The sequence below is a fragment of the Liolophura sinensis genome, chromosome 6, assembly GCF_032854445.1.
Source record: "Liolophura sinensis isolate JHLJ2023 chromosome 6, CUHK_Ljap_v2, whole genome shotgun sequence".
NCBI lineage: Eukaryota > Metazoa > Mollusca > Polyplacophora > Chitonida > Chitonidae > Liolophura > Liolophura sinensis.
The window spans coordinates 65,028,257-65,054,446 of record NC_088300.1 but is presented as its reverse complement, the minus strand read 5'-3'; the positions used below and the strand labels follow the sequence as shown (position 1 = coordinate 65,054,446).

At 37.0% G+C, this 26,190-nt stretch overlaps 1 protein-coding gene across 6 annotated transcripts in view; it reads left to right on the top strand.

The window, feature by feature from the left end:
• The window catches only part of LOC135468542 (ribosome-binding protein 1-like), a 41,758-nt gene that overhangs the window by 3,212 nt on the left and 12,356 nt on the right, over positions 1-26,190 (top strand). For 4 of the 6 annotated variants that reach the window (XM_064746852.1, XM_064746848.1, XM_064746850.1 and 1 more), the window contains exons 3-17: positions 5,091-5,230; positions 9,552-9,624; positions 9,905-10,170; positions 11,933-11,970; positions 12,603-12,777; positions 13,215-13,418; positions 15,279-15,305; positions 16,251-16,355; positions 17,816-17,988; positions 18,582-18,693; positions 20,251-20,346; positions 22,454-22,546; positions 23,135-23,215; positions 23,853-24,320; positions 25,308-25,400. In XM_064746852.1, coding sequence (XP_064602922.1) covers positions 5,091-5,230; positions 9,552-9,624; positions 9,905-10,170; positions 11,933-11,970; positions 12,603-12,777; positions 13,215-13,418; positions 15,279-15,305; positions 16,251-16,355; positions 17,816-17,988; positions 18,582-18,693; positions 20,251-20,346; positions 22,454-22,546; positions 23,135-23,215; positions 23,853-24,320; positions 25,308-25,400 — 2,144 coding nt within the window. The remainder of the gene's footprint in view (positions 1-5,090; positions 5,231-9,551; positions 9,625-9,904; positions 10,171-11,932; positions 11,971-12,602; positions 12,778-13,214; positions 13,419-15,278; positions 15,306-16,250; positions 16,356-17,815; positions 17,989-18,581; positions 18,694-20,250; positions 20,347-22,453; positions 22,547-23,134; positions 23,216-23,852; positions 24,321-25,307; positions 25,401-26,190) is intronic. The other 2 variants (XM_064746849.1, XM_064746853.1) reach the window with 2 other exon arrangements.

Genomic DNA, 26,190 nt, shown 5'->3' with positions numbered 1-26,190 from the left:
AACTTCAGCACTTGATAGTCATACTGTGTACGACATTATCTTCTTACAGAGTACACAAGGACTGGTAATCCTGCTTGAGTGTTCATGAACAAAGATTTCATGGCATTTTCCCCGTAGATCAAATTATCATTTATATCTATCAAGGGCTGGATGATAGCATGAAGGGAAGTCTGTAAATCAGCATACATGTACATGTAGTAACTGTGACCCCAACTGGGGCGTTGTGACCTGTCACTCAGTGCAGAGCGAAAGTAACTCTGTTGATGAGTTCAGGTCAGGGGAGGAAAGGGTGGCACACAATTTTGAGGCCATCAGATCTCACACTATACCTGTCAAAAACAAAAAAGAAAAGATTGCTTCCTCCTTTCATGCCTGTTGTAAAGACTGTTTCCTCCATCCAAGCTTGTTGTAAAGACAGTTTCCTCCTTTCATGCCTGTTGAACTACATGTAAGTGAAATTTGGCGAAATTCCAAGAGCCTCTGTTTTTACATGTTAATTTTTTTTTTCCATTTTGATCATGTTGCAACAGGTATTATTATGTAGTAAGGTCTCAATTTATCACAGTGATTATATCAGTCCATGACTGAATTAATTTAATTCACAAAAAATAAACTGAGGGATCTACATAAGTGGGCTATGGCTATAACCTCATCATCTGGTCCTTGTATGTACAGGCCTGTGTTCACGTTTCCTCAGTGTTTGTATTTTGCCATCAAAACACACTGACAGCAGCGATGTTTACAAGATTTTCTTGAACATTTTACAAAGGTCATCTTACAAAATGAGTAATTAATTTGAAATCTCGACTCCTTATGGAAACATAATGACACTGGTCAGCAGTTCAGTAAAGTAATGAAAAAATGGCAACATTGTTTCACGGGTATCCAAATGGATACAGATGAAAACACTTCACAGGTAGGCTTATCTCGTTCTAAAGGTATTGGATATGGTATACCCATGGAAGCGCTATAAGGCCGGCTTTGCTCAACAGTGGTAGAGGAAACTTTATATCTTGAAAGAGCGCCCATCAGATGTAAACAGAATAACATTTCAAACGATGGGCAAAAAAAACAAAACAATTAATTAAATGAAATAAAATCAGGGCCTTTTTGAAGGCCATAAAATTAAACATATAATATTTTTATTTTAGCACTATAGAATTATTGACACAAAGAAATATTAATTTCTATGTCCCACCACGTTAAACTTCTGAATTATCAGCTGCCTTTTTAGCTTAGTCGATGGAGTGGCCACTTCGGAGCAGTGAGATCCAGGATCAATCCTATCAGCTATTTATATGAATGATGTAATACATAACAAAGAATGTCAAATGTGATTTAATGATTGATATTTTAATTTACACTATTTCCTTGTTAACATCAATCAAACAGTATTATTAGAATAGTACATATGCATGACAATTCTCTCTACGAATTTTTCCTTCAAATGGGATCAGACTTGATACTTTTAAAACTAAGAAACATATAACATGTAAAATGTTAGAGCCTTCTACCTATACAGGAATTGTGGATATATGAGAGAGTCATTCACATGGTGGTGTACTACTCTGCAGTGAGATGATGAAATTAGTGTATAGGTTTGGGGTTCGCACACACTTTTCTGGACTCTAATTTCCCCTAGATTACATGGAACTAAGAAGAACGGTCTTTTGAGGTTTGTGGGGAACTGGAAGGTGGTATAATACTCTACAGAAAAATTAGCACCAAAAAGATATTTTTTGACTTCTATTTGGATCTAAAAATACACACTTTCAGGTGATTTTTGGAAACAATTACAGTAAATGTATCATCCTATGACTCAAAAATGGTTAAGTACAACATAAAAAACATACATGTGTGTACACGCACACACAATCAATGTAAATCCTGTTCAGATTCATGCTACAGGTCAGGTTGTCTGACTTAGATGTCTTAAGTTGCATGTACACTATTTATTTTAGCTGAAGTCCTCTTGGTTACATGTTGGGCAAATAGAGAAAAAATATTTGATGAATATCCTGTTGAGTTGTGAGAACAAACGGAACAAATTGTGAGTGTGGTATGTTTCGTCAACAGTGCTCTCATTTGTTAAGTCCAGATCTGCATTTATTGAAGACTTCTCAGTGGTTAATTGTTACGTCTGGTTATGAAAAGTTCATTGCTTGAAATTAGTTCTTTGGAGTACTTTAAAAAACCTGCGCATTTCTCAGTTATTACAATTAAGTAAGATAAAGCTCCTTAGCGTGAAAAATATTATGACAAGATATGTGACCAATGATTTGAAACATGCGTTGTCTGGACCATGACCTACATGCGATTAGAACACAGTTGTCTTCAATGTCCATTGATACTCACACCAATATGTATATCTAGAAATACGTACAAGAATGTTTTTTCTGACATTTGTGCAAGCTCTCTGTTGACTGCATGTATACATGTATATGTAGGCATTATCAGAAAGCCTGGACTGTTGAGGTCACTTTGTAGTTCAGCTCGGGTTGGTCATTGGGTTAAAAAAGTCCAGAAATTCATGAGCTACTTTTAGCAGAGACATGAATTCCACCTGATTTTATGTACATGTAATCTGAGTAAAATCATATTCTTAAGTACATCATAAAAGAAAAATAATTTTACAAAAACAAGATCAAAATTAAAATCCTTTTTATCCCTGCATTATGTGTGTTGAAAACACAGTAGTTAACTAGTACCTTTTAGTCTAATGAAACCTTGTAGTTATAAAGGCTTTTGTTATTACCAAACTGAACTGCAAACATTGTTGAAGGCACTACCTTCTGGATTGGTACAACATCACGTGTGCATCACGTGTATACTTTGTACATGTATTTGTTTATCTGTAAATCTATACAGTCTTGTAAATTGCTACACATGTCCATGTACATAGATATCTACAGCCATACTTGCTCCAAAATATCACATACTGTCCTAAATTCTTGACAACTTTGACCACAGATATAGCGCACATTTTGGGCCGATCAGATTAGACTGTTACATAAAATGGACAGCTTGTTTATGATTTCTTTTGAAATGTTTCCTTACCGGAGCATTGCATATCAGTCTTCAGAATCGTGTATGAACTGTACTTTTAAATTGCATACTAATGCTACAATTTACTAACTCGTCCAAATTGTTGAGGGCTTAGGGTAGTCCCCTTGCCTGACTTGGGAGTAATCCCTCTACCCATAACAATCCTTACCATGAGCTTATGTAAAGTAGCACCATTAATCCACCACCATATGTTACCTGGAGCACAAATAGAGCCAGCACGATCAGATGGTCAGCCTTCAGTGCTGTGCGTTTGATTCGCACTGTTTTATTTCTCGCAGTTGTGTAGCAGATGATATTGATCAGCGGTTTTGATAAAGTTAGTCTTCTAGCATGTCCCACGTGTCACTTGAGAAAGAGATTCGGGACACACCTACAGATGTGCAGTCTACCGATAAATAGAATTTAGAATTTAAAGGTTAACAACGTAGTGGTCCTGAATAAGTTAAATCATATTTTTCTTTTCTTTTCCATCTTTTTCTTTCCTTTCTGGGGGCCTCCATGGTTCCAGTTGGTTAGCGCGCTAGCACAGCATAATGACCCAGAAGCCTCTCACCAATGCGGTCGCTGTGAGTTCAAGTCCAGCTCATGCTGGCTTCCTTTCCGGCAGTATGTGAGAAGGTCTTCCAGCAACCAGTGGATTGCCTGCCACCATAATGCTGGCCGCCGTCGTATAAGTGAAATATTCTTGAGTACGGCGTGAACCACCAATCAAATCAATCTTTTCTTTCTGTATTCCTTAATGATTTTATATATTAAGTTTTGACATGTACTTGCATGTATTTCTTTGAGAAAAGTAGGAAGAGTTGCGCCTAACACTACATGAAAATGCTTTAAGATGAAGCTACAATGAAGACGTACATGGAGAAGAATGTTCAAGAAGACATGTGCTAGTCGAACAGATTGATAAAACAGTATTATATCCTTGCTGTTCATGTGTGTAATAATAAACATTTAAAATGTTTTGGAGCACATGTACATGTTTTTTTTCACATCACTATAGATTCTTTTTTCTGCCAGTACACTCATAGGCCTACATGTAGGTGAAGTCGAAAAATGTGAGGTCACGCCCACATCAGAAACTCAGCACTGACACCAACAAAGCTAAAGCAATTAATGGCTGATGCATATAGTTCGACAAGGATGTTTTTCATTTGAAACAGCTAGGGTAATCCATCTCAACAGAAAGTTTGTTTGTATCATGTGATTATTTGTGAATGTATTCATGGTAGGAATGATGTCATCTTCCACAGTGGAGATTTTCCCTCTGTTTTTGTGATGTGTTCAGTGCGCCACGAAAAGATCAATTCCCAGTAAATACATTCACCATGTGTGCACAGTCAGTTGGATGTGCCCTAGTGAATTCACCCAGCTTTTGCATTGTCATTTCAAAGTGTACATGTAGACATTTACTCAAAACTTCTTATACAAGCGCATAAACTTTAAAAAAAAGGCAATTTAAATTTTCTTCACAGTGAAGTTGTGGTTAGCTACATGTATGTCTTATTAAAGAGTACTATAGTTCAATAATGGGGCAAAATGACCCCTGGGGGCCTCCGTGAGTAAGTAGTTAGCCTACTGATGCAGCACAATGACTCAGTAGCACCTCACCAATGCAGAGGCTGTGAGTTCAAGTCCAGGTCATGCTGGCTTCCTCTCCATTCATACGTGGAAAGGTCTGCCAGCAACCTGTGGATGGTCATTAGTTTCCTTTGGGCACTGCGCAGTTTCCTCCCATCATAATGCTGGCCGACGTCATAAGTGAAATATTCTTGAGAATGGCGTAAAACACCAATTAAATTAAAATTCCTAATGTTGCAATACATGTACATAGCAGCCAGCTTGTTTCATAGAAATTAATTATTTTTTTTTTTGTCAGTGATGTTGAGAAATTGGTTGAAACCGTAGCAGTTGTAAAAAGATCTACATGATTGAAAGCACAATAGGACATGTGGTTCTTGGTTACATTTTATACTGCTGCATGGTTTCATATTTACTTCCACATTGTATGCATTTTGTCACCACAGATGCTGAGGCTACCTATACCACGAATCGCCTCATTTCGGCAGTGAGAAGCGCAACGCTGAACGACGTTGAAGTGCAGACAATGATTGACATTCTCCTGAACAAGCAGCAAGGCTCGGCAGCCATTGAAACCTGGAGCAAGGTACGTTCCCAGTTATAATCACAGTCTGAAACATTGGCATGTACGAGGAGATTTAAACAACAAAATGATAGAAAAAGACAAAAATGTTTTCTCTTCTTCCTGAAAACATGGCACCTTACTTGGTTATGTTTAAAATGTATATACTTGTATATGTACATTGTTTACAAAGCTTTGATAAGAAGTAAACGTGGTCATCAAACATGTAAATAACAGGCCTCAGAATTCAAATGCATTTTAGTACATGTGAGCTTATAGTTAAATGGTCGTGTTCTTATAAGGAGGTTGTTACAGGGACTAGGATTACAGATTTTTGGAGCCTGATTCTGTTTAGTTTGTTTGTTTGATTTATGGTAGCAAATCTCTGACAAAGCCGGAGTGAATGCAGTAAACGTTGTATTCATGTAATAGCTGACGGCCATGTAGAGCCTTAATGTCGGAACTAGCGAGGACGAAAAGTGCCTAGACATTTTCTTGTCCAAATGGAAAACGTATTAACCATGCTACATCGTATACAGGGATTTTCCATGAAATTATAGGTGAGAATTTATATGCCCCATGACCATATATGCGTCTTCCCCGAAGATTTGAAACATGCATATTTATATAATCACCAGGTAAAGTCAGTCCATGTCTTCACACATCAGTAATGGCTTTGACTCCTCTCCATCCACAATTGCCCAAGCATATCGAGCTACTGTTTGTATGATACTATCACCTCATCAAATCAGTCAACTTGACTTGCAGGAGAAAAATCTGGTGTATTGTGTTTCACCATGAGTTTAGTATTTTACAAATGACACATTCTGCTTTAATCTGATCAACTTTTTTTTCTGAAGTTTGATTAATTTTTTGCCAGAAAAGCTTGTGTTAGCCTCAGAAGTATCCTAAGGCCTTAATGTGCTTCTGAAGTTGCATTTTTGCATGCCATTCCCTTCACAGTTATCTAAAAATGTTAAGTTATGTACTGATATTCTCACTACAGTTACGGTATCTTGACATGCAAGAGTAAAAACTTACATGCTTCCTGCCTCCTTGAAACTATTTCAGTTTTTTAGATTGTCATTTTGCAACAGTGAATTTGTTAAATGGAAACTAGGCTGTCCAAACATGCATGTAGGAAAAAAAAAACTTCACGGAGTTGAATTTGGAACTTGAAACAGTGGTAAAGCCCACGGCGGAGCTGGATTTTATCACACAATAAATGTGACATTGTAACCGATATTGAAAGAAGAGGTGCAGATCATGTAATTATCAGTACATGTGGTTGTTTTGCCCACCCACATCGTAAGGTCCTGGACTGTTACATGTGTGGTTGGATTGAGTAATGCGGTATCTCTGTCAAACTGCGGGTTAGCCAGAAATTTAAAAGAGACCATCCAGACAGACCTATTTTGTTGAAAGGGGATGGGGGTGGGGGGGTAGTGCAGATTGAAATTTTTCCGATCTCTCCTGTGTCAAAAGATGATTTTCCATTTCATTCATAGCAGCAGGTAGCTGGCTAGCCATATGTAATCATTATAATGTCACCCCTACTTGTAACCCTCAAGTAATCAGGCCTCAGTATTAGTCAGAAAGGGTGGAGTGTCACTGGCCACTGGAAGTTCACCAACCTGCTGAACTGAAGTGTATGGGATGATGAGGGTTGCAAGGGTTGGAGGGAGGGTGTAACTTGAGAGTCTTCTGAAGCTCAGTGTGTTTTTGTAAATACTTCAAGATGAATTAAAATCACTTGACAGGCATTTGGAGAATTTCTGATGAGAGTAGGAAATGTTTGTGAGGTCTGCTCTTTTGGGATCAGATTCCCAGCAAGTATAGCAGAAGGACATGCATATAGATACTCTAATTCCTCAAGTCTTGCATATGAAGGGGGAACTTTCATTGCAATTTGTGACCATTTTTTATTTTGATTTTAATTTGACAAAACTACGTTGGTTGGATTATCCAGTCTCAGGGCTTCACAAAAAGTATAATTTTATTCGCCAGTACAGAATAATGCCTTCAGAATATGCTTGAATAAACTGAACCTGCGAACCTGTGTAAATGTTGAAGAATTACACTATATATGTATACAGTAGTCAAACAGGAATTGGAACTCAGTCCCTTTATACTGAGATTTTTATCAGCATATGTATCATGTGGCAAACAACCCTCCCTATAACCAGGCACCTACCCTCTACAATCCAACCCTTCAATTAATACCACATGTTTACATTAAACTGGAGGTTTCCATGGTGATCTGACATACCAGCTGTGGTAAACTACTGCTGTCTTCAGTTCGAGTTTAATGTTATTCTGTTTTCCAAATTACTGTTACAAAGCTGCTGAATACATGAAAATATTTACATCTTTTTAGTGAATGTTATTTAGCATCATCTTGGTACACATCATCTTGATACACACCACCTGTTCTGCTTAATTGTTTGTTGTCTTCTCTAGATTTTTCGTGTAAGATTTGAAGAACTGTCAGTTCTGTCACATACATGTGAGACTCAAATTATTCAACAGGGACCAATGCGGTTGCTGTGAGCTCAAGTCCAGTTCATGCTGGCTTTCTTTCAGCCACATATGGGGAAGGTCTGTCAGCCACCTACGGATGGTTGTGGGTTTCCACTGGACTCTCGCCGGTTTCCTCCGGCTTGCTGCCGTCGTATAAGTGAAAAATTCTTCAGTACGGCATAAAACACCAGTCAAATAAATAAATAAATATTCATCAGAGTTTGATTTGCTAAAAGACATGTACTTTTTCACCCATAATACTAGCCCTAAGCCACCGTCATATAACTGAGACCTTCCTGAGTGTAGCTTTAAACAATGATCAAAGTAAATAAATTAAGTAATTACTTGACTTCAGCTTCTTCCGCCAGTAACCTTAGTGATGTCCTGTAACATAGAAAAATTCTTTCTATGAATTTGTAGGCTCACAACATCTGAGTTCTTCTTCTCAGAAACGCGTTTTAATTTTGGAATTATATGCACATATCATTATTACATACAGTATAATACAATAAGACTCTAGGCTGTTCCTGAAAGCTGATCTGCGTAACTTTTATGGTAAAATTTGAATTGGAAAGTTGTTCAAAGTATTGGATAAATAAGAGTAACTTTTTTGTATTGAATGTAGTGAGAAATTGTACGACTCAACGTAATCTGTGCGAGGGAAATGAGGTTGTTACAGGTGTCTGTTGGGGTTAGTCACTGACTGTGAAAAGTCCCTCTGTTGAATGGGATAGAGGGGAAGGTAATCATACTTGTGGAGTGAAGAATGCAGTTGTGACTGCCATTGGGTGAAGATCTGCATACAGACCTACAACCCTTAGCAAATAACACTCCATTTATATCAGTCGGCCTGGAATGTCATACCCGGGGTTCTGAGTTCAGGTGACGTCATCAGCATTTACCTGTGCTCTGTTAACCCTTTCAGACCTCGTTATCCCCTACATGTATATGCAGATGTACTAACAGTTGGGAGGTCAGCCTTTGTCAACTAATTGCAAGTTCAGAATCAAGCAAGCTGTTATTTTAAACGTTTCAACAGAAGTTTAAAACTTTCATTTTGCAGATAATTTGCTTCTATTTTAAGTTCTACATTATGTTGTTGTTGTTTTTTTTCCTTTCTCAAATTATGTTTATGAAGACCAGGAAATATTTAAATACTTAAACATACGCTTAAGTATTGTGAATTGCTTTATGTTATGGTGTGATTTATTATTCTTTTGTAATGTGTGATTGAATAAATAGGTCATGTTAGGTTTAGTAACTTCATAAAAGATGTAGTATGAAGAAAACTATATTCATGAAAGATGTAGGATGAAGAAAACTATATTCATGAAAGATGTAGAAAGCTATAAAGAACCTAAACAATGGCCGAGTGCTGACAGCTAGATGTGTCAGTGTGAATCTATAGAAGGTATTAAAACCAGTTAGGTTACCTGTGGGGTTTAGGTTTATGACTGTGGTATTGCTCTGTACCTTTTCTTAGAAGACCGACATTTATTTTTAACCTGAGTCAAATCTGACTGTCGTGGTTTACAGCTATGAATAGTTTTAATATTGGAAATTTTAAATATATCTGTTAGTACAATATTAGAGCAAGTACATGCAGGCATTGGCTTGGATTACATTGGCTGGTGTTGTTTACTCACTAATAATATTAATAATATTGATTTCGAATCAGACGGGTGATACCATTGTACATGCATAATTCTAATAATTATGTTATTAATTATGAAATAGTTGTGTGTGAATGGCACATAGCTGTATACAGATTTCAATTAGCAATTGTCATGATACTTGTTCTAGTGAGAATTTTTGTGTTTTGTAGAAAAGCCAAAAGGGAGACCCAGTTGCACTGTTGAAGAAACAGCTGGAGGAAAAAGAAAGAGCTCTCCAAGAAGGTGTGGCATTGAATAATATTAGTATATTATTTTTCATCTAACTTGTGAATTATATGTTTTATTACATAAAATGAGGGTGGAAATAGAAGATAATATCCGTAGACATTGGTTTAAAATCTGTTTCCAAATTATGACTGAAGACTGAAACATGTTTTTATTTGACCATACAAATTTGATATCTTGGCTGCTGATTTTGAACTTAGATACTCAGGTTCGTGTTCAGAGAGGAAAAAAACCCCAACAAGACCAAAAGAACAAATGTGAAATATTTTGTCCTCAGAACAACAACTTGCCATGGCTGCAAACAACAAGCTGAAAGAAGTAAAACAGGAAATTGCGCAAGAAAAGGCCCGCTACTCATCCTTGGAGAAGAAAACTGGCGAGAAGATGTCTCTTCAGGCCAAGGAGATCCAAGCTCTCCACGCCCGGATGCAGCAGACCCACGAAACCCACATGGTGGAGAAGAACAGCCTACAAGCTCGCATGTCCCAGATGGAGAACCAGATGGGACCCGGCAACCAGAACCTCATACAGAAGCTCACTGATGTAAGTACACCCAGTGGAATTATTAAAAACTAAGGCTGTTAATCTAAGAAAGTCCAGCTCATCCATTGGTACAAGTGGAAGGCCTGGCAGCAACCTGCGTATGGTTGTTAGTTCACCCTAGCCACCGCCTAGTTTCCTTCCACCATAATGCTGACCACTGTCATATATATTTTTGAGCACTGTATGAAACACTAATCAAATAAACAAATAAATTAATCTGAGGCTATTTTATTGCTGGCAGAGGGGATTAATAAGTTCCCCTCAGAACAGTTAGCCCATGGGCTAGCTATGAAGTTCCATGTTCTAATCTATTCCCCGCCAGTAAAGCTTATGCATTGCATGTACATATACATCAGTTATTAAACACCTATCAAATAAATTAATAAATTATGTACTCATAAACAAAATATCATGTATACTTAAGTATTTATTTGTTTATTTGATTGGTGCTTTACGCTGTACTCAAGAATATTTCACTTATACAACAGTGGCCAGTATTATGGTGGGAGGAAACCGGGCAGAGCCCGGGGAAACCCATGACCATCTGCAGGTTGCTGGAAGACTTTCCCACGTATGGCAGGAGAGGAAGCCAGCATGAGCTGGACTTGAACTCATAGCGACTGTATTGGTTAGAGGCTCCTGGGTCATTACGCTTTGCTAGCGCACCAACCAACCATAGTTAAGTACGATGTTAAACCCTAAACATACTTGCACATCTTGCACATACATGGATAAGCCTGTACACGTCTGTTATGTTGTCTGCATCAGCATATCTCGAACAACAGACTAGAAAAATATAATTTTCAGCGCCAAAGGTAACATTTTAGACTAAAAATTTGCCTCTAAAACTAAATTAAACTGCCTCTTTTTCATGAGAACGTATAGGTCAAATACAGTAAAATCACCAGTAGATCATTGTCTGATAAGGTTCAGATCTGTTTTTTTAGTTCAGTGAATAGCACTTTATCTCTCGTTATACTGAACTCTGTGTCATAAAGTTTGCTAATTAAATAATGAATTACCTAGAGGCTTATTTACTTGTCAGCTTTGCATCACACCTGGCCTTGTCATTAAAAACTACCAATACATAGGCATTGGTCATGTCAAGAAAAAAAAATTAAGGAAATGAAACAAAATATGAATAAGGAAACTAAATTTTTGGCGTGTTAACCCTCCCCTTCCTCTTACTGCCACCTCCATACTCTGTGCATTCCTTTAATTGTATGCTTAGCTGATAGGAATTACTAGCTGAAATACATATTTATGATAATAGGCTTGTATTTGTATGCTTGACTGGAGGCATGGAATTGTGAATGTCAGTTACTATTGAGATTACTATTCCCAAGAGCATTAGTGACATAGCTGTAATGAAATCAGGATCCATTAATCAATATTTATGACGGTAAAGGCTAGATGTCTAATATACACCTCTATTTATTAACAAAAATTGCAGATTTCTAGCATACTGAGAGTTTCTAGACTAATATGGGGATTGTCTCTCGTTGACATCATAAAAAGTGTGAAATGAATCCACATCTTCTTTTTGAGAACAATTACTCGTTTATTGACTAAGTTGACATTCAGTATATATCATTTTTTTTTTCCATTTTGCTTTTGGGGTTCAACTTGTTTATTGCTTTTAAATATAGTCACTTACCCAAACATTATTACTGCTGTTGCAAAAGCAAGTTTTTTACAGACATCTAAAATGTAAAAATGTTGAAATTTGTGGTTTAACTCTCATAAATGTTGTTTTTAACAGGAAAACAAACAGCTGAAGGAATCCTTGGATAAGATCAAGTATGTTCTGCTTCAGTTATTTTTCCCCACCCATCACTAAAAATTTCTTCTTGTGTGTTCGTAAGATTATATGTAAATAGTTTGCTTCAGATAATTGAAATACTATTGAAAGTGGAACAAACAGATCCTGTTAGTCAAAACACGTTTGTTTACACTATGAAGAATAGCTAAGAGATATTTGGGAACATTTATTTTTGAAAAATTCTGGAAGCAGTTGTTGTTTTGTTGTCTGTTGTACTAGTGATAATATGAGATTGTGGATGGCATTATTCATCGTTACAACTTGGAATATCTGGTTAAACTTATGTTGTATAAAGAAAAATCGATTCTTTCTCACGGAGGGCTTACCAGATTTGCTCATTGTCGTACATCTAACTCGCAGGATACAAACTATCACAGATATGCAAGTATGATGGCCTATGGCCAAGTATAAAACCATCCTGTAAAGTCGTACTATTTGTATTGCTAAGATAGACATCATAAGAAGACACAACATCTTTTGTTTCTTTATGGGCCAGATTTGTTTCAGTTTTGGAGCGGATTTGTGGGACTTTGCCAGTTTGGTCAGTGTGCATGTATCTTTGCTTACACAAGTAGATGTAATTGTAAACAAAGCTGTATGATTTTCCCAGAGCGGAGAGTATTCCAGCAGCAGACATGAGCAGACTCACCCAGAAGATACAAATTTTGGAGACCGAGCTGGGAAATTCCCACATCAAGTTAAACGCTGCAGAAAACTCAAAAAAGACCCTGGAGGCAAAAGTAGCTAAATATGAAGAACAGCTAAGATCTGTGGAAACTGGACAGGTGGGTGTGGCTAGATAAAACATTGTAGCCTAAGTTTTGGGAAGAAAGCAAAGATCTTCTGAAGTAGTTTAAAGAAGCTGTATCAGAGATTTCAGGAAAAAATTCTCCATCGGTAATAAATTAAATTTTCTCTGTTTACCAACAACAGCTCAAAACTGTTGGGTGATTGTGTTCAGTTATGCTGTTTTAAAAGTCTCTTTTGGCTTTATTTTACTGAAGCTGACTGCAACTTTCAGGAGATTTGTAATGTAGCTGGTAAAGTGTGGTGCTTCTTTCCTCCACAAAAAAAAATGGTCAAAAAAAAAAAATTCCTGGTCAAAAAAAAAAAAAAGAAGTGAAAGGCCCATGTGAGATAGGATATCAAAATCTTGTCTGACCAATCATCAAGTTGTTGCAGCTAAAAAACAAAAACTGAAAGAAAGAAATAAATTTTGCAGAAGGACACAGAAGTGGTTCTCTCCAAAAAGCTTGAGGAGGTCAGTCAACAGTTGAGAAAGACTGAAGGTCAGAAGGACACACTGAGCACAGAGATGCAGAAAGCCCAGACAGAATGTCATGCTCTCAAGACTCAGCTGAAGGAGCTGGAAAAGACACTGTCCGGTGCCAACGAGAACTCTAAAGGTCTGCAGGCAAAGCTTGAGGTATTGTCCTGTTGCTTATTGATGTCAGTGTGTACTTTCCTCTTTAACTAAGTGTTACCTCCCCTTAGGAGATCTTCTCTCTTGAAAACAGGGAAATATGTATTGAAAGATGTACATGTTGGATTTCAGCAATGGTTTCGATTTTATTATTTCATAAATAATAAAATGGATTTCTTGGTAATTACCAAGTACTGTTTTTCAGTACAAGACAAATCGGCACCATTGCAGTGTAATTTGGGGATGGGCAGAAACTTGGGGTCAGAGCATTTTGGTGGATGTCATTGGAATGTATTAAGTTCCCCCAGGGCAGTACCTAGATTCACAGCTGTGTCTTTGGGTCGAACTCAAAGTAATAGATTAAACCCTATTACAGGGTGCTCCAAAGCCAACAAAATATGCCCAGTAAATGGCTATGCTGTACTATTTCTCTATGCATCTTAAGATATTAAATTTATTAAGAGACGCACTATCATGATGTGTCCTACTCAGACCTGACAGGTGTGGAAGCCACTGGATGAAAAAGTCCTACCTTATGTTAACAATACGCTGTGGCTTTCAGTCTTCCAGTTAACGTCATGGAGCATTCTTGAAAAAATAACTCCACAGGGACAGCCCATGTAAGTTTTGTAAACTTTATATCCTAGAGATGATGTCTGTGAATGCATGAGCTGGCACATCCAAGTGCAGGTCTCTTCTTGTGGGGCATGGAGAGGTTTGATTAAGGGTGACCTTCTGAGTTACTGGCTAATCATCACAGTAAGATCACCAGCCGACATTGTGATTGATTCCTAGGTACTGCCCTACATGTACATGTATGTCTGATTATCTTGTGTCTACCTGTGTTTGACCATTTGTGCTGAATAAGACATCACCTCATTTTGAATGAATATGCATGAAGCAATATTCGGTATGCGGAATATTAGCAACAATATGATGTGTGGAAATTTAGAAAATGATGTGAATAGCTTTCTTAGTACCATGGGTGTTGAATTCAGTACTGTTAATAGATTGTAAGGTATATAAAGTATAAGTACACAGGTGAGTTTCTGCTTGTTAATGAATCATCTAATTTAATAACCAACCCTGTAAACAGACATGGGAAGCCTCCAATTAAAAGTCTGAAGAATGAGTGCAGAGTTTCTGTTTACTGTAGAGTTTTGAAAACTAAAATTTACCATTTTCTTCACAAATGCATGGTGTGCCTCAATAGAGACCAGGCCCCTGGATCGTAAATAGATCAAAATTTTAAATCACTTCAAAATTGTAATTTTTTTACAAAGGAGGTCAAAACATTGCATGACAACATAAATCTGGGTAAGTTATTAGAACACAAATTTCAGCTAAAATTGCAGAAAGGAACATACCAAGTTCAGTGATTGAAATTTTGTCTAAGATTGCTTCATGATCCAGAGGCCTAAGGTGCATGTACATGCAGTGTGAAGTATATTCAAGATATCTGAATAAACAGAAGTAGGAGCAAAAGTTTTCAGTCAAATTTGTGTTTGTGAAACCAGCGCAACTATTATTATAGGTAGTAAGCTTTCTAATAGTCTGCATTGTACGAGGAGGGGTATTACATTAAAATATTTGCAAAACATTTAAAGTATGTGGTAGTTTGTCATATAAGGTATAAATTACATAATACATAAAATAATTATGAGATTCAACTTTTGCTAATACTCGATACAAAGGAACTTATTCTCATTAAACCAGAAAAGGGATTTTCTTGGCTCTAATATGCCTTCTTGGGGGAGGTGTGTCTGTTTTACAACTGTGTGGTGTGGTGTGGAGTGGTTGTGGTTTGTTTGTGTGCTGCTTGGTGGCTGGTGTTAACTTTAGCATCACTTCTCATCTGTATAGCCTTGGTATACTTACACTTGGGGGATGGTGAGTTTATTCCCATCTTTTAATCTTCGTGTTACTGTTTTTTGGGGTTTTTTTACCTGCTTTATTGTGATTCAGTTTCAGTTCCTGTCAGGAGAAATTCTAAAGGAATCCTGTATTATTGCAAATGTGCAATTTACAACCTAGAAATTTTGAATTGTTCACTGTTTTCATGCCTTTATTTACAGAATTGACAAATTCACTCTAGCAAATTTGACAAAGCTGATTATATGTGAAATACACGTTGTGCACAAGTGCTGCTATTTCTTTTGATGTGTGAGATTTAATGGAAGTTTTTTAAAAAAAAATCACTTAACACAGAACCAATAAATCATACTGTCTTAATCCTTTAGCTGTAGCAGGTTTTCAATTCAAAAATCGTTTCTAAGATGTTTTCTATACGCGTTCATGATATCAAGAATAACTGAAGAGACACTTGACATTAAAGTCATTTTTGAGTTTTAAACACCATGAGATCACATTTTATTGGTTAGATTTTTTGTTTTATTTTTTGTTCAATAGGTTGGTTTTATTTTCTTTTGGGTGTTCAAAAAATCATAATTTTTTTTGTCTTATTTGTTTTTCTTGTTTTCCTTTCATTTGATTTCTTGTTCATTAGATTTTCTGTGCTCTGTTCTGACCCATTCCTTATCACCATTCAAGTTTCATTCACACTGTTAGTCCTAAAAACAACCCCCAATAGCACAAAGATATAAGAACAACTTATCATTAAATGAGTGTTGTACAAATTAGAATTTTGAACTGAAATTAACCATCAGTACTTCTCTGGAAAACAGTGAAGCTGTTGTAGCATAATTGTTGTGATTCTGTCTTCCCTCTGCTTATAATCACCCCCTCCCCCCCCCCACCCCACCCCTTGGTCAAACTCTTTTGTTAGTGTTTACTTGAGTTAAGCTATGTTTCACTAGTTTTGGTTGTGTTTTCCAGGCATCGGAGCAGCAGAAAGTGACTCTACAGACAAGCGTTCAGAGCCTGGAGCAAAGAATGGAAAACTTCCGTAAAGAACAGGCAGAGAAGGACGCTGAACTGAATGTAAGTGTCCTAGATTTCTCTATGATTATGCCTGTCCCTGTGCTGTTTTAGTGTAGAATAGAACCATCTGAGAAAAGTGTTTTAACAACAAGGTGTTACATAATTTCTAAAGAGTTGACCGAACCAGGAATGGCATATAGAAAAAGAGTACTGACAATAGTAAAATAGAAAATTATAAAACTGGTGTAGCATATTTATAGCAATCATCTTCAACAAATGTTTTACCTAAGGACCAGGCTATATATACTCCAGGACCTACTTTACAGCTACCTTCCTATATACTGTGAAGTACTTAATTTTCGCATGGAACTAATTTTCGCGGATTTTGAGGTCAATAATTTACCGCGAAAAATAATTCTTGCATTGAATCATTTACTACAGGTGGTAGTATTAATAAAGTGAAACTGGACTGACAGTAGTTGTAGTAAAAAAGCCCGGCGGGACGGCTAAATTTAAACAGCAGGGAGACAAAAATTAGGCTTTAAATACATACAAACTCGGGTGATAGGGCTTGGTGGGTATAAAGGGTTAAAGTGGGAGTTCAGCGTCTTCGGTATGCCGATAGTGGATGAAAAGTAGATACGGCACATGCTGGTTTCCAACCAATGTATTAATGTAGTTGGTTTAATCTCTGATCCAGATTACGGAGATTAGCAACACTGCAGGAAACAAAGGACGATTAAAGCCACCCTTGATAATCCCTGTTTGACGTGCTTGATTAATTTTGACCATAAAATTAAACAGTTTTTAAATTTTTTTTCTTAGTTTTCCCTTGATTTAATACATGAAAATTAATTCCCACAAATATGTTTTTGGAGTAAATCTGCGAAAATAATTCCCAGCGAATAATAAGTACTTTACAGTAAGTTTGCATGGATGCAACGTGACAACAATTCACTGAGACAGTACCAAGGCAGGTAGAACAAGTCACGGCCATTAAAAAAGAACACAAGAAACTTGCCAGAAAATAAAACAAGGAAAGAAAACCTCAGTGTGAAATACAAAATTTTTCCAGTAGACCAGTCTTACAGTTTTCTATTTTAGTTGCTAACCTGGATGTCTAATAACTTTCATTGTTACATACTTACAGTATTGTTGATAAAGGTTCAGTGGCAGCCTTGAACAGGCAATTTCTAAATTTTGACACTCCCACTCTTGCGGGACCTTGTTGGTAATAAGAAATTGATAGAGCTGGTGCAACCGTTCTCTTCAGTCTTACTGAACATTTGTTCAAGACCACTTGTCTTATGAGAAAGTTCATTTGGAAGTTGCCAGATGCTTGTGGTTTTCTCCAAGCACACCAGTTTCCTCCAGGCATAAAACTGACTACCATCTTCTAAGTGAAACACTTTTGACTATGGTGTTAACCCTCACCAGATGAATTAATAAATAACTGTAACCATATGTCATTTTTATGAAAACACGTTTTTAACAGTTTTATCTGTTTTTGACTTCTCCAGAAACTGCGCGTGGACAACCGCAGTTTGTCTGACCAGTTGAGGAAACAGACAGAGCGACAACAGGGTGAGGGCCAAGAGGAACCCTCCCAGCCTGATGGGGCTCCCAACGGCCACCTTAACCACGACACTAAGGTGGACAAGAGTACCATTCAGCTGCAGGAGTACCAGAAACTGTAAGTATTAAAGTACTTGAACCGTAGCTGCTGACCTTGGTTCTCAGGAACACCTGTTTTTACACTCTTATATAAGGGATTACATTTGAATTCAGATTGAGTCCTCTTATCCGCTAGCTTTCAGCAAAATGAAGCACATCTAGAATAACAAAGAAACATCCTTCATAAAATTTAGTAGTTCTGTTGTCTTGTATTTTCTTTTTGGGAATGGTATTGTGTGCGTTGGAATGCCATCGTGTAAATAGTTACAGAAACTTGATTCATAGTTTTTTGGAAGTCTGCCCTCTACTGTGTCCAGTCAGTGTGCAATACATGATTTCGGAATTCACATTTATTAATTTTCTATTTGTGAATTATTTATGAAGTTTGTGCGGCCCCTACTTTGTGACCAACGTCATCGGAATTATACAGGAATTTCCAAGACCTTTTTGAGAAGCTGTGTGTTTATGTCAGCTGGTTGTCAGGAAACAAAGGGCTTCCCTCTCCCGTAAACATAGAAGTCCACGTGTAATAAGATTGCACAATACATAACATGTATTAAAATCCCATTGGGTGATAATTTACGCCTGGATTTTCAATTTTGTTTACGGCAGGCTGTCTGAGAAGGAAAAGGAGATCGCAAGATTAACCAGTGACTTAAATGGAAAACATGAGGAAATCAGCAAGCTGACTCAAGAAATAGAGAAGCAGAAGCAGAAAAATAATGTGAGTGCCTGGCTAGTGTTTGATATTGATGATTGGATATTTGCCAAAATAATGTCTAATATATGGGGAAGGGTGTATAAGCCTTATTGTAGTTTCAAGTGCACTTATCATCATGGGAGTCTCAAGGTAGATAAAGAAATCACACTTTCTTGATGTTAAACTAAAAAGCCACATAACCCAAATTTCTTATGATTTATGTGATTGTGGGCAACAGTGTAGATTCAAGTGGAAAACTGAGAAAAATACATACAAATAATGTGAACTGAGCAGAATGAAGCATAATCGAAACTCCGATAAGGCTTATTCTTTGTGCCCTGGTGACAGGCTGTTGGTGACATAATTGCTGTGAACATCTGTCTGTTGATTGGAGGTTTTTGATTAAAAGAGCTATGAAGTATGTCCGTTTTAAAATTCGTGTAAGCTGCATTTGCAGTGTTTTTGTAATGTTTGCATTCTTAATGAAACAAGAAAATGTGTTAAACTATTTTTTCAGATGAAAATCAGTCAAGATTGCGCAAAATTACGCCTCGCTGTTATAAATTGAAACATTTTTGTTACTATTGCTTTGAAGCTTTGAACTTATTAAAACAGTAACTGTTTACATGAGCAGTTCTTCCTTTTTTCTAATATAAACCTGTCTAAATTTAAACCTCTTGGGCTAATCTGGGAATTATGACAAAGTTTTAAACTTTGGCCAAAATGTCTTTGTGGTTTCGGCACCAAGAATATGTCATCGATGGCCCGTAGTCTCACACCTTTCTTCATGAAGTAATACTTTGCAGATTTGTGACGAAATTGAGGTATTTGTTAATGTCTTGCAAAATTTACCTACTTTCGTTACAAGTTGAATGAATTCCAATCCTACCATACATTAGGTCAGTTTTTGTTTTGAGTTAAGAATTTACCTTGTTCAGCAATTCTCTGTGACCTGTTGTGACCCCTTCAGTGTGCTTTACATCTGTAGCTCTCTTCTTTTAGGAGGTAGATTCTTTTGGTTCAAGGTACCGGCTTCTTAGGGGACTACTGCTCATTGGCTATTAAACCAACTGGAATGGAAATTAGTATAACTTTTTTTTTTTTTCAATGTCTGAGTTTCTGATTTCTGGTATAACTTCTAAGAAGCCGTTGCCTGTCGATGAATATAGATGTCTTTTCTGTCAATGGTAATTTATGTTACGTTCTACTAAAAACATTGCTCGCTTCATTAATTATTCCTGTGTGTTCTGTACTTGAAATACTTGAAAAATTCATGCAAATTGTTTCCTGTTTTGTACAATTTCTTGTAGATCAATCTTTTGTATTTTGGTGAAGTGTTAAAAAATGACACTTATGAGGTGTGTGAGGAGTTTTCCCCTTTTTTCCTCCCCAATCACTGAATTTTGTGGTGGAAATAACTTCTGAAACAAAAAGGGCAATGTTTTTATCTCTTACTAACAGTCTAATTGCGGGATGTTCTTGATCAGGAATTGGGATATACTGGGTACAAAAAATGTACGAGAAGATCTTCATGCTGAAAAGCTGTGTGCTAGTGTGTTGCAATGCATTCCTGTTTTGTAGGAAATTCGAGAAAAGAACTGGAAAGCTATGGAAGCCTTAGATAAGACAGAAAAATCTATAGAGGAAAGGGTTGTCAAGGCTGTAAATTCATCAAGGGTAAAATATATTCAGACTGTTTATTCATTATAACGTTTGTGAAGTGGCTGTGGCTTTCTTTTCCAAACTGTAAGTTTAACATTTCTGTGTACATCGTAGTTAGCATGTTAAATCATGGAGTTGTGATAAATGTTGAATGTGATTCCTCCACCACAGTCTCCGTAATGAACTTTTTGTGTGACTTTTGTGGGTTTTTTTCTGGGGTTTAATTCAGACTTCGTCTTATTTTTATTATCTCAGAATTATCAGTCCATAAAATTTCAAATCTTTATCCTTGCCCACTGCTAAATTGGTATTGCTGAGTTGGCAGTTCCTACATGGAAGATATTTTCATCAAGAATATATGAATTTAAATCCTCTTCAGTATGGTTTGTTGAAAACGTATGTCAAATGCTGTAATTTTTCTCTGCTTGAATAGAAATCTAGTCTTCCTGCCTGTACAGACAATATGGCTTACTAACCCTTCTCCTTTTTGCTTCAAGTGTCAATTTTGGTGGTGGAAGTCTCTTTCGTGTTACATGCTTTCCTTAATCAGCTTTTGGTGATTTCGTTTGCTTTTAGATCAAAGGAAAGACCACACACATGTAGTATGAAATGAGATTTAGGAGGAAGACCAAGTTGACCTATTTTCTGTTTTTTTTTTTCTTTCTTGAATTAAACTTAGTTAAGTGTTTGGATTGTAAGTTTAGCTTACGGACCATATTGATCAAGTTTGAAACCAGTGATGTTGCACATCTTTTTTTCTACACTTTTATGATCAACTCTCAAGCACAAGTAATTTTTGCATGAAAAAGTAAATGCTAGTACTGTTTAACAGTTAGAGAAAAGTAAGTGTAACATCATTGGTGATATACATTATCAGTGTGCTCCATAAAACCCACCAAAACATTTTAACTGTCATCAAATTAGTGAGAAAAAGTAAATAAAAAAATACAGTAAGTCTTCAACCTTTTCACATGTTTCTAAGTTGTAACTGTCAGTTCAAGCATATTCTGAAGACATTGTTCTGTGTAGACTGTAAAACCATACCTTTTGTGAAGCCCTGAAATTGGTCTATCCAACCAATGTAGTTTTGTCTCGAAAATCAAATTAAAAATAGTCATTAATATCTGTGATAGTTGCTCTTTGATATGTGAAAAGGTCGAGGAATTAGGGTAAGGCATTTTCAGATACAGTTCTCATTTATCTTTCTAGTGAACATAACTTTTGATATTACATTTTCTCTGTCTAACATTTTGTATCTGTACTTATTTTTGTCCTGGTTGCAGACTATTCTGCACAAATTAACTGCACAAACGATTACACTGTTAACAAATAAATTTAAACTTGGTAAGATTTCCGAACCTCTCAATCAGCATTGGTTCATGGGTCATACAAAGACTGATCTGATTACCCCTACAATGTGCTGAGGCATTTCACCTTGCAGAACAAAGTTTGAAATTTGTCTTTTGTCCGTTTTACACCAGGAAGTATATCCGTTAGGTAATGCTACTCAAAGTGATAGGGAAAATACAGAATCTGAAACTGAAGAGGTTTTCGTGCACATCAGCATTTTATTTTTAACCATTAATAATTGGAATCAACTGTTTGGAGAAGTTTGATTGCCCCATTGGGCTCTGTATGTGGCAGTGCAGTCTATATCATGCAACATCTTCAACTACACAGAGAAATGGCCAGGAAACACGATTACCATGGCCAGGAAACATGGTTGCCATGGCAAGGAAACATGGTTGCCACAGTAACGCCTGTAGCATTTGTTGCCATTGCAGTGCACCTTACACAACATGTATATGAGCTTTGTGAGACAGATCCTTGTTTCGATGAAAGGTTTGTCCCCTGGGTGAATTATGAAACATCTATTTTTAACAGTGAAATACAATCAATGAAGTACTGAGATAGTTTGAAAGTGAAACTGAAAGCAGGCATAGATGGTATCCTCCAGTTCACCTACCACTGCTTTTGAGTCCATTCTCTACCCAATGACCATGCACTTTATTCTGTATTTAAACCCATTGCCTTTGTTGGTGTCTCAGTGAAATGAAAGAAAAATCCACATCAGGTACAAGGTTATTGATTTAGTGTGTAATTTTGTTCTCTGTTTTCACAGGAAAAGTACACAGCAGAGCTGAAAGATTTTGAATCATATGACAAGTCTGTAATGCAGAGGATTTTCCCAGAAATTTCAGTTAGTTCATCAATGGTGAGTTGAATGGAGGGCCTCTGCATACAGCTACTCTGTTTAAGCCTTTTATGGGAATAGTGCATTTTAGAATGAATGAATGAATGATTATGGCTTAACTCCACATGTGTTTCAATGTTGGGCAATGTTTCAACCTTATCGTAGTGGGAACATGTTGACACATGAAACACATTCAGTATGATTGCGGACAAAAATGAAACCCAAAAGTGTGGACGTTTTAAAGCAGATGAGAAAAATCAAAACATTTAAAATTCGAAAACCACAAGTGCATTGTAGAGGCAAATAAATGTTGCACAGTACAACTTTTCTGCAATACATACACCATCCCCCCCCCCCCCCCCCCCCACTAAAAAAAACCCAACCACAGAATGAGGAAAAGTGAGTGACTTCGTTTTTGTTGAAATTCCATAAATACAAAATATGTCTGATCACACAAACTAAAATATTAATTGAAATATATGTAGAAATAAATTCTTGTTAAATCTGAACTCAATCTGTGGCATGGAACATTTTTAAATGTTCAAATGATTTTCAGAAGCAATGCTGCTTGGGCAGCTCTTATAGCCAACCATATACATTGTTTTACAGGCCCATAAAGATTGGATGAGTTCATTTGAAGAGGAGGCTGTGACTTATATTTCTACCTTGTCATCGAAAGCTGGTTCTCCGGTAAGATTTTGCTTGTGGTGTTGTGTATTAATTTTGAAAGTTTATAAAGTTTCTGTTGCGCATAAATGTCTCACAAACTTTTCATCAAGCAGGCTTGTATGTTTTCTTGGTGTGACTTTTTTTTGTGTGTGAATTAAGGCTTTGTGTGAAATAATGGGTAGGTATTTTGATAAATTTGTCAGAAATGTTAATCATTAGTTAATTGAAGTCTAGCTGCCATCCTATTAGCTGTATTTCTGACCACAAATTAAAAACAATATGATTTGTGTTTTATTTATCAGCGTTGTTAGTATTTACAAATTTTAGAGGAAGACTTCTTGTGCATGCTGGATGTGATGGAATAGCTTCATTAACCTGAAAATGTGCCTCCAGTTGCACCCTTTCCCTGTTAATCCTATTATAGAAGGTTAACCCCTTCCCTGGCACTCCCTACGTTTGGTTTCAGATGATTGGGTGATACCTCAGAATTATTAGACACAACCGTATTAAAGCATTAGTGTCGTATAGATAAATACTGGAAATTTCAATCAGCCACATGTAGGTCTAAATTTTTGGAGCCATTTATTTTTATCTAGAAGTATATATATTTTTTGTTAGAAAGATTAGGCGGTAAGGATGTGCCTGCGTGTTTTATTAGGTTGTGGATCCCAGGAAGGAAGAGAGACTAAAACAAGCAGAGGAAAGAGCTGTAGAATTAGAAGATAGATTGAGAGAAGCCATTGGAAGGTCCCAGGAGTTTGAAGGTCAGCTGAGAGAAGCAGAGGAGAAAGCAATGGATGCAATGAACAGATTGTCTGAGGAAGAGAGTAGAGCATCCGATCTTGCCAGTAGATTGAGAGAAGCAGATGCCAAAGCTAGTGACACATCTCGCCTTTTGACAGAGGTGGAGAGCCAGCGTCAGTCGGTGGAGGTACAGCTAAGGGAAGTTAACATGAGGAAAACAGAGCTGGAGTCCCGTCTCCAGACAGTTGAGGCTGAGTTGCAGAAGATGGAGAGCAGTTCTAGTCAGACAACTGTCACAGAAACCCGGCTTTTGGAAGTCGAACAACAGCGGGATAAATTAGAGTCTCAAATTAAAGAATATAGAAGTGTCCTTTCAGAAACAGTAAGTCAGAGTTGATGAAGTAGTTGTGTTGGATGCACCAGTGCTCTTCAAAGGGGAATAAATCATGCAACAGCAGATGGAACAGTAGTGTTCTCTAGCCCTCTTTGATAACAACACTAAAGATTTCATTAGCACCTCAAGTGATGGTGAATAAAGGTAGCTGGTTTTGGTATACAAGTAGGCAGAAGGCACTGCTGTTACATGAGTTACAATATTTGCTTCCCTTCTGGGCATGGAAAAATATACACAGTTGGAAATTTTGCACCTCTCCACTATTATAATAGACAAACCTGGTTATAAATTAGTGCTTAAACAAAGTGGGAACAGAATTAAGCTGTGGTACATGAAATCAATGTTCTCCGAAAATCTAAATTAGCAAGAATAGTTGCCCCAGTATAAGCAAGGTGTACAAGTTCAGGACTGGTATAAACAGGCAAAACCTATTGTATGTATCTCCCCCAAAGGTCCCAACCTTATTAGAAACTTTTGTTCCATTATCCCTTTAAAGATATAGCACATCCTAGTTTGAATCTCCTATCCTAAGACCATGCATCTTGATGTTTCCTATGTGTCTTTGATTGGTTATGGGTTTGCTGTGAAGAATCGGGCCATACCAATTTTAGTTTGTGTTTTACAGATGAGCCAACCCTGAAAAAAATCCAAATATGGAGGAAAAATCTGCCATTTTGTGTTTTTGTCTGATCTGAAGTTTTGGGTGATTTTCCAGTTTTTCAAGGCTTTTTGATCATAACTGCTGGGAAAGACCACATTTTCCACAAATCATACAATTTTTCATATGTATTTGTTTACCCTCCTCCAGCATTGAAAAAAGATTCATTGTGCCTGTCAACCAAAAAGTTAAATTGTGTGGCCTTGGTTTGCAAAATAACTAAAATGCTTTTATTTAAACATGATCGAGATTGAAAGGAAAGTGTGTAGTATTTTTTATTTTTGATATTTAGTAATTGTACACTTTCATATTTACAGGAAGACAAATTACAACAACTACAGACTAGTGTGGAATCTGAGGAACAGAAGTGGATTGCCAGACTGCAAAGTACAGAAGCAGAGCTAACAAAGGTATGTCTCATTAAAATCATGTATGAAATGTTGGATAATTATTGTATTTTGCTTGATTCTGATTGATTCATCCCCTTTGCAGGGCTTCATAAGAGTCTGTTTTTTTTTTTAAGTTCCCATGGTGTCATGGTAACCAGATTGTCATTTTCTTGATGTATACTGTATAGTAAGGTATGAACTTCTGGGCTACTACTCCAGTTGTTTTTGATGTATAGTTTTAGTGGATACTTGGATACAGAGGTGACGATTTGTGAAAGAACTGTCCATTTTGACACTTTGCCATGCTAACCAGATTGCCATTTCTCTGGTATCTGCTACATACATTAATATAGACTTTTTGCGTCCAGACTACTAGTCCAGTTGACCGGCCCTGATAGCTCAGTTGGTACAGCATCTGCTTCGGGAGTTATAGATCCAGGGTTGACCCTAGGCGGCTTACTTGCCTTCAGTAAGGCATCTTAGTGAAGCAGCATTAGATAAAAGAGTGGTGGAAATCCGTTCTGCAACAAGGAGGCACACTACATGCACACTAAGAATTCCTTCTCCGTCATATGACTGAAAAATTGTTATGTACGTTGTTAAACCCCAAGCACTCACTCATTACTCCAGTTGTGTACAGGTGTGACAATGTTTCGTTGCCTCACATTTGTTCATTTTTGTGCGCCTGCTGCTATAAGGTGGAGCAGACAATAGTACAGTAGATTTGTCCATTAGTTAGTTCGTATTCGTGTCTGGGCTATATCTCCAATTGGTTTTCCGTGTGCAGTTTTTTTTTTTACAAGATACAGAT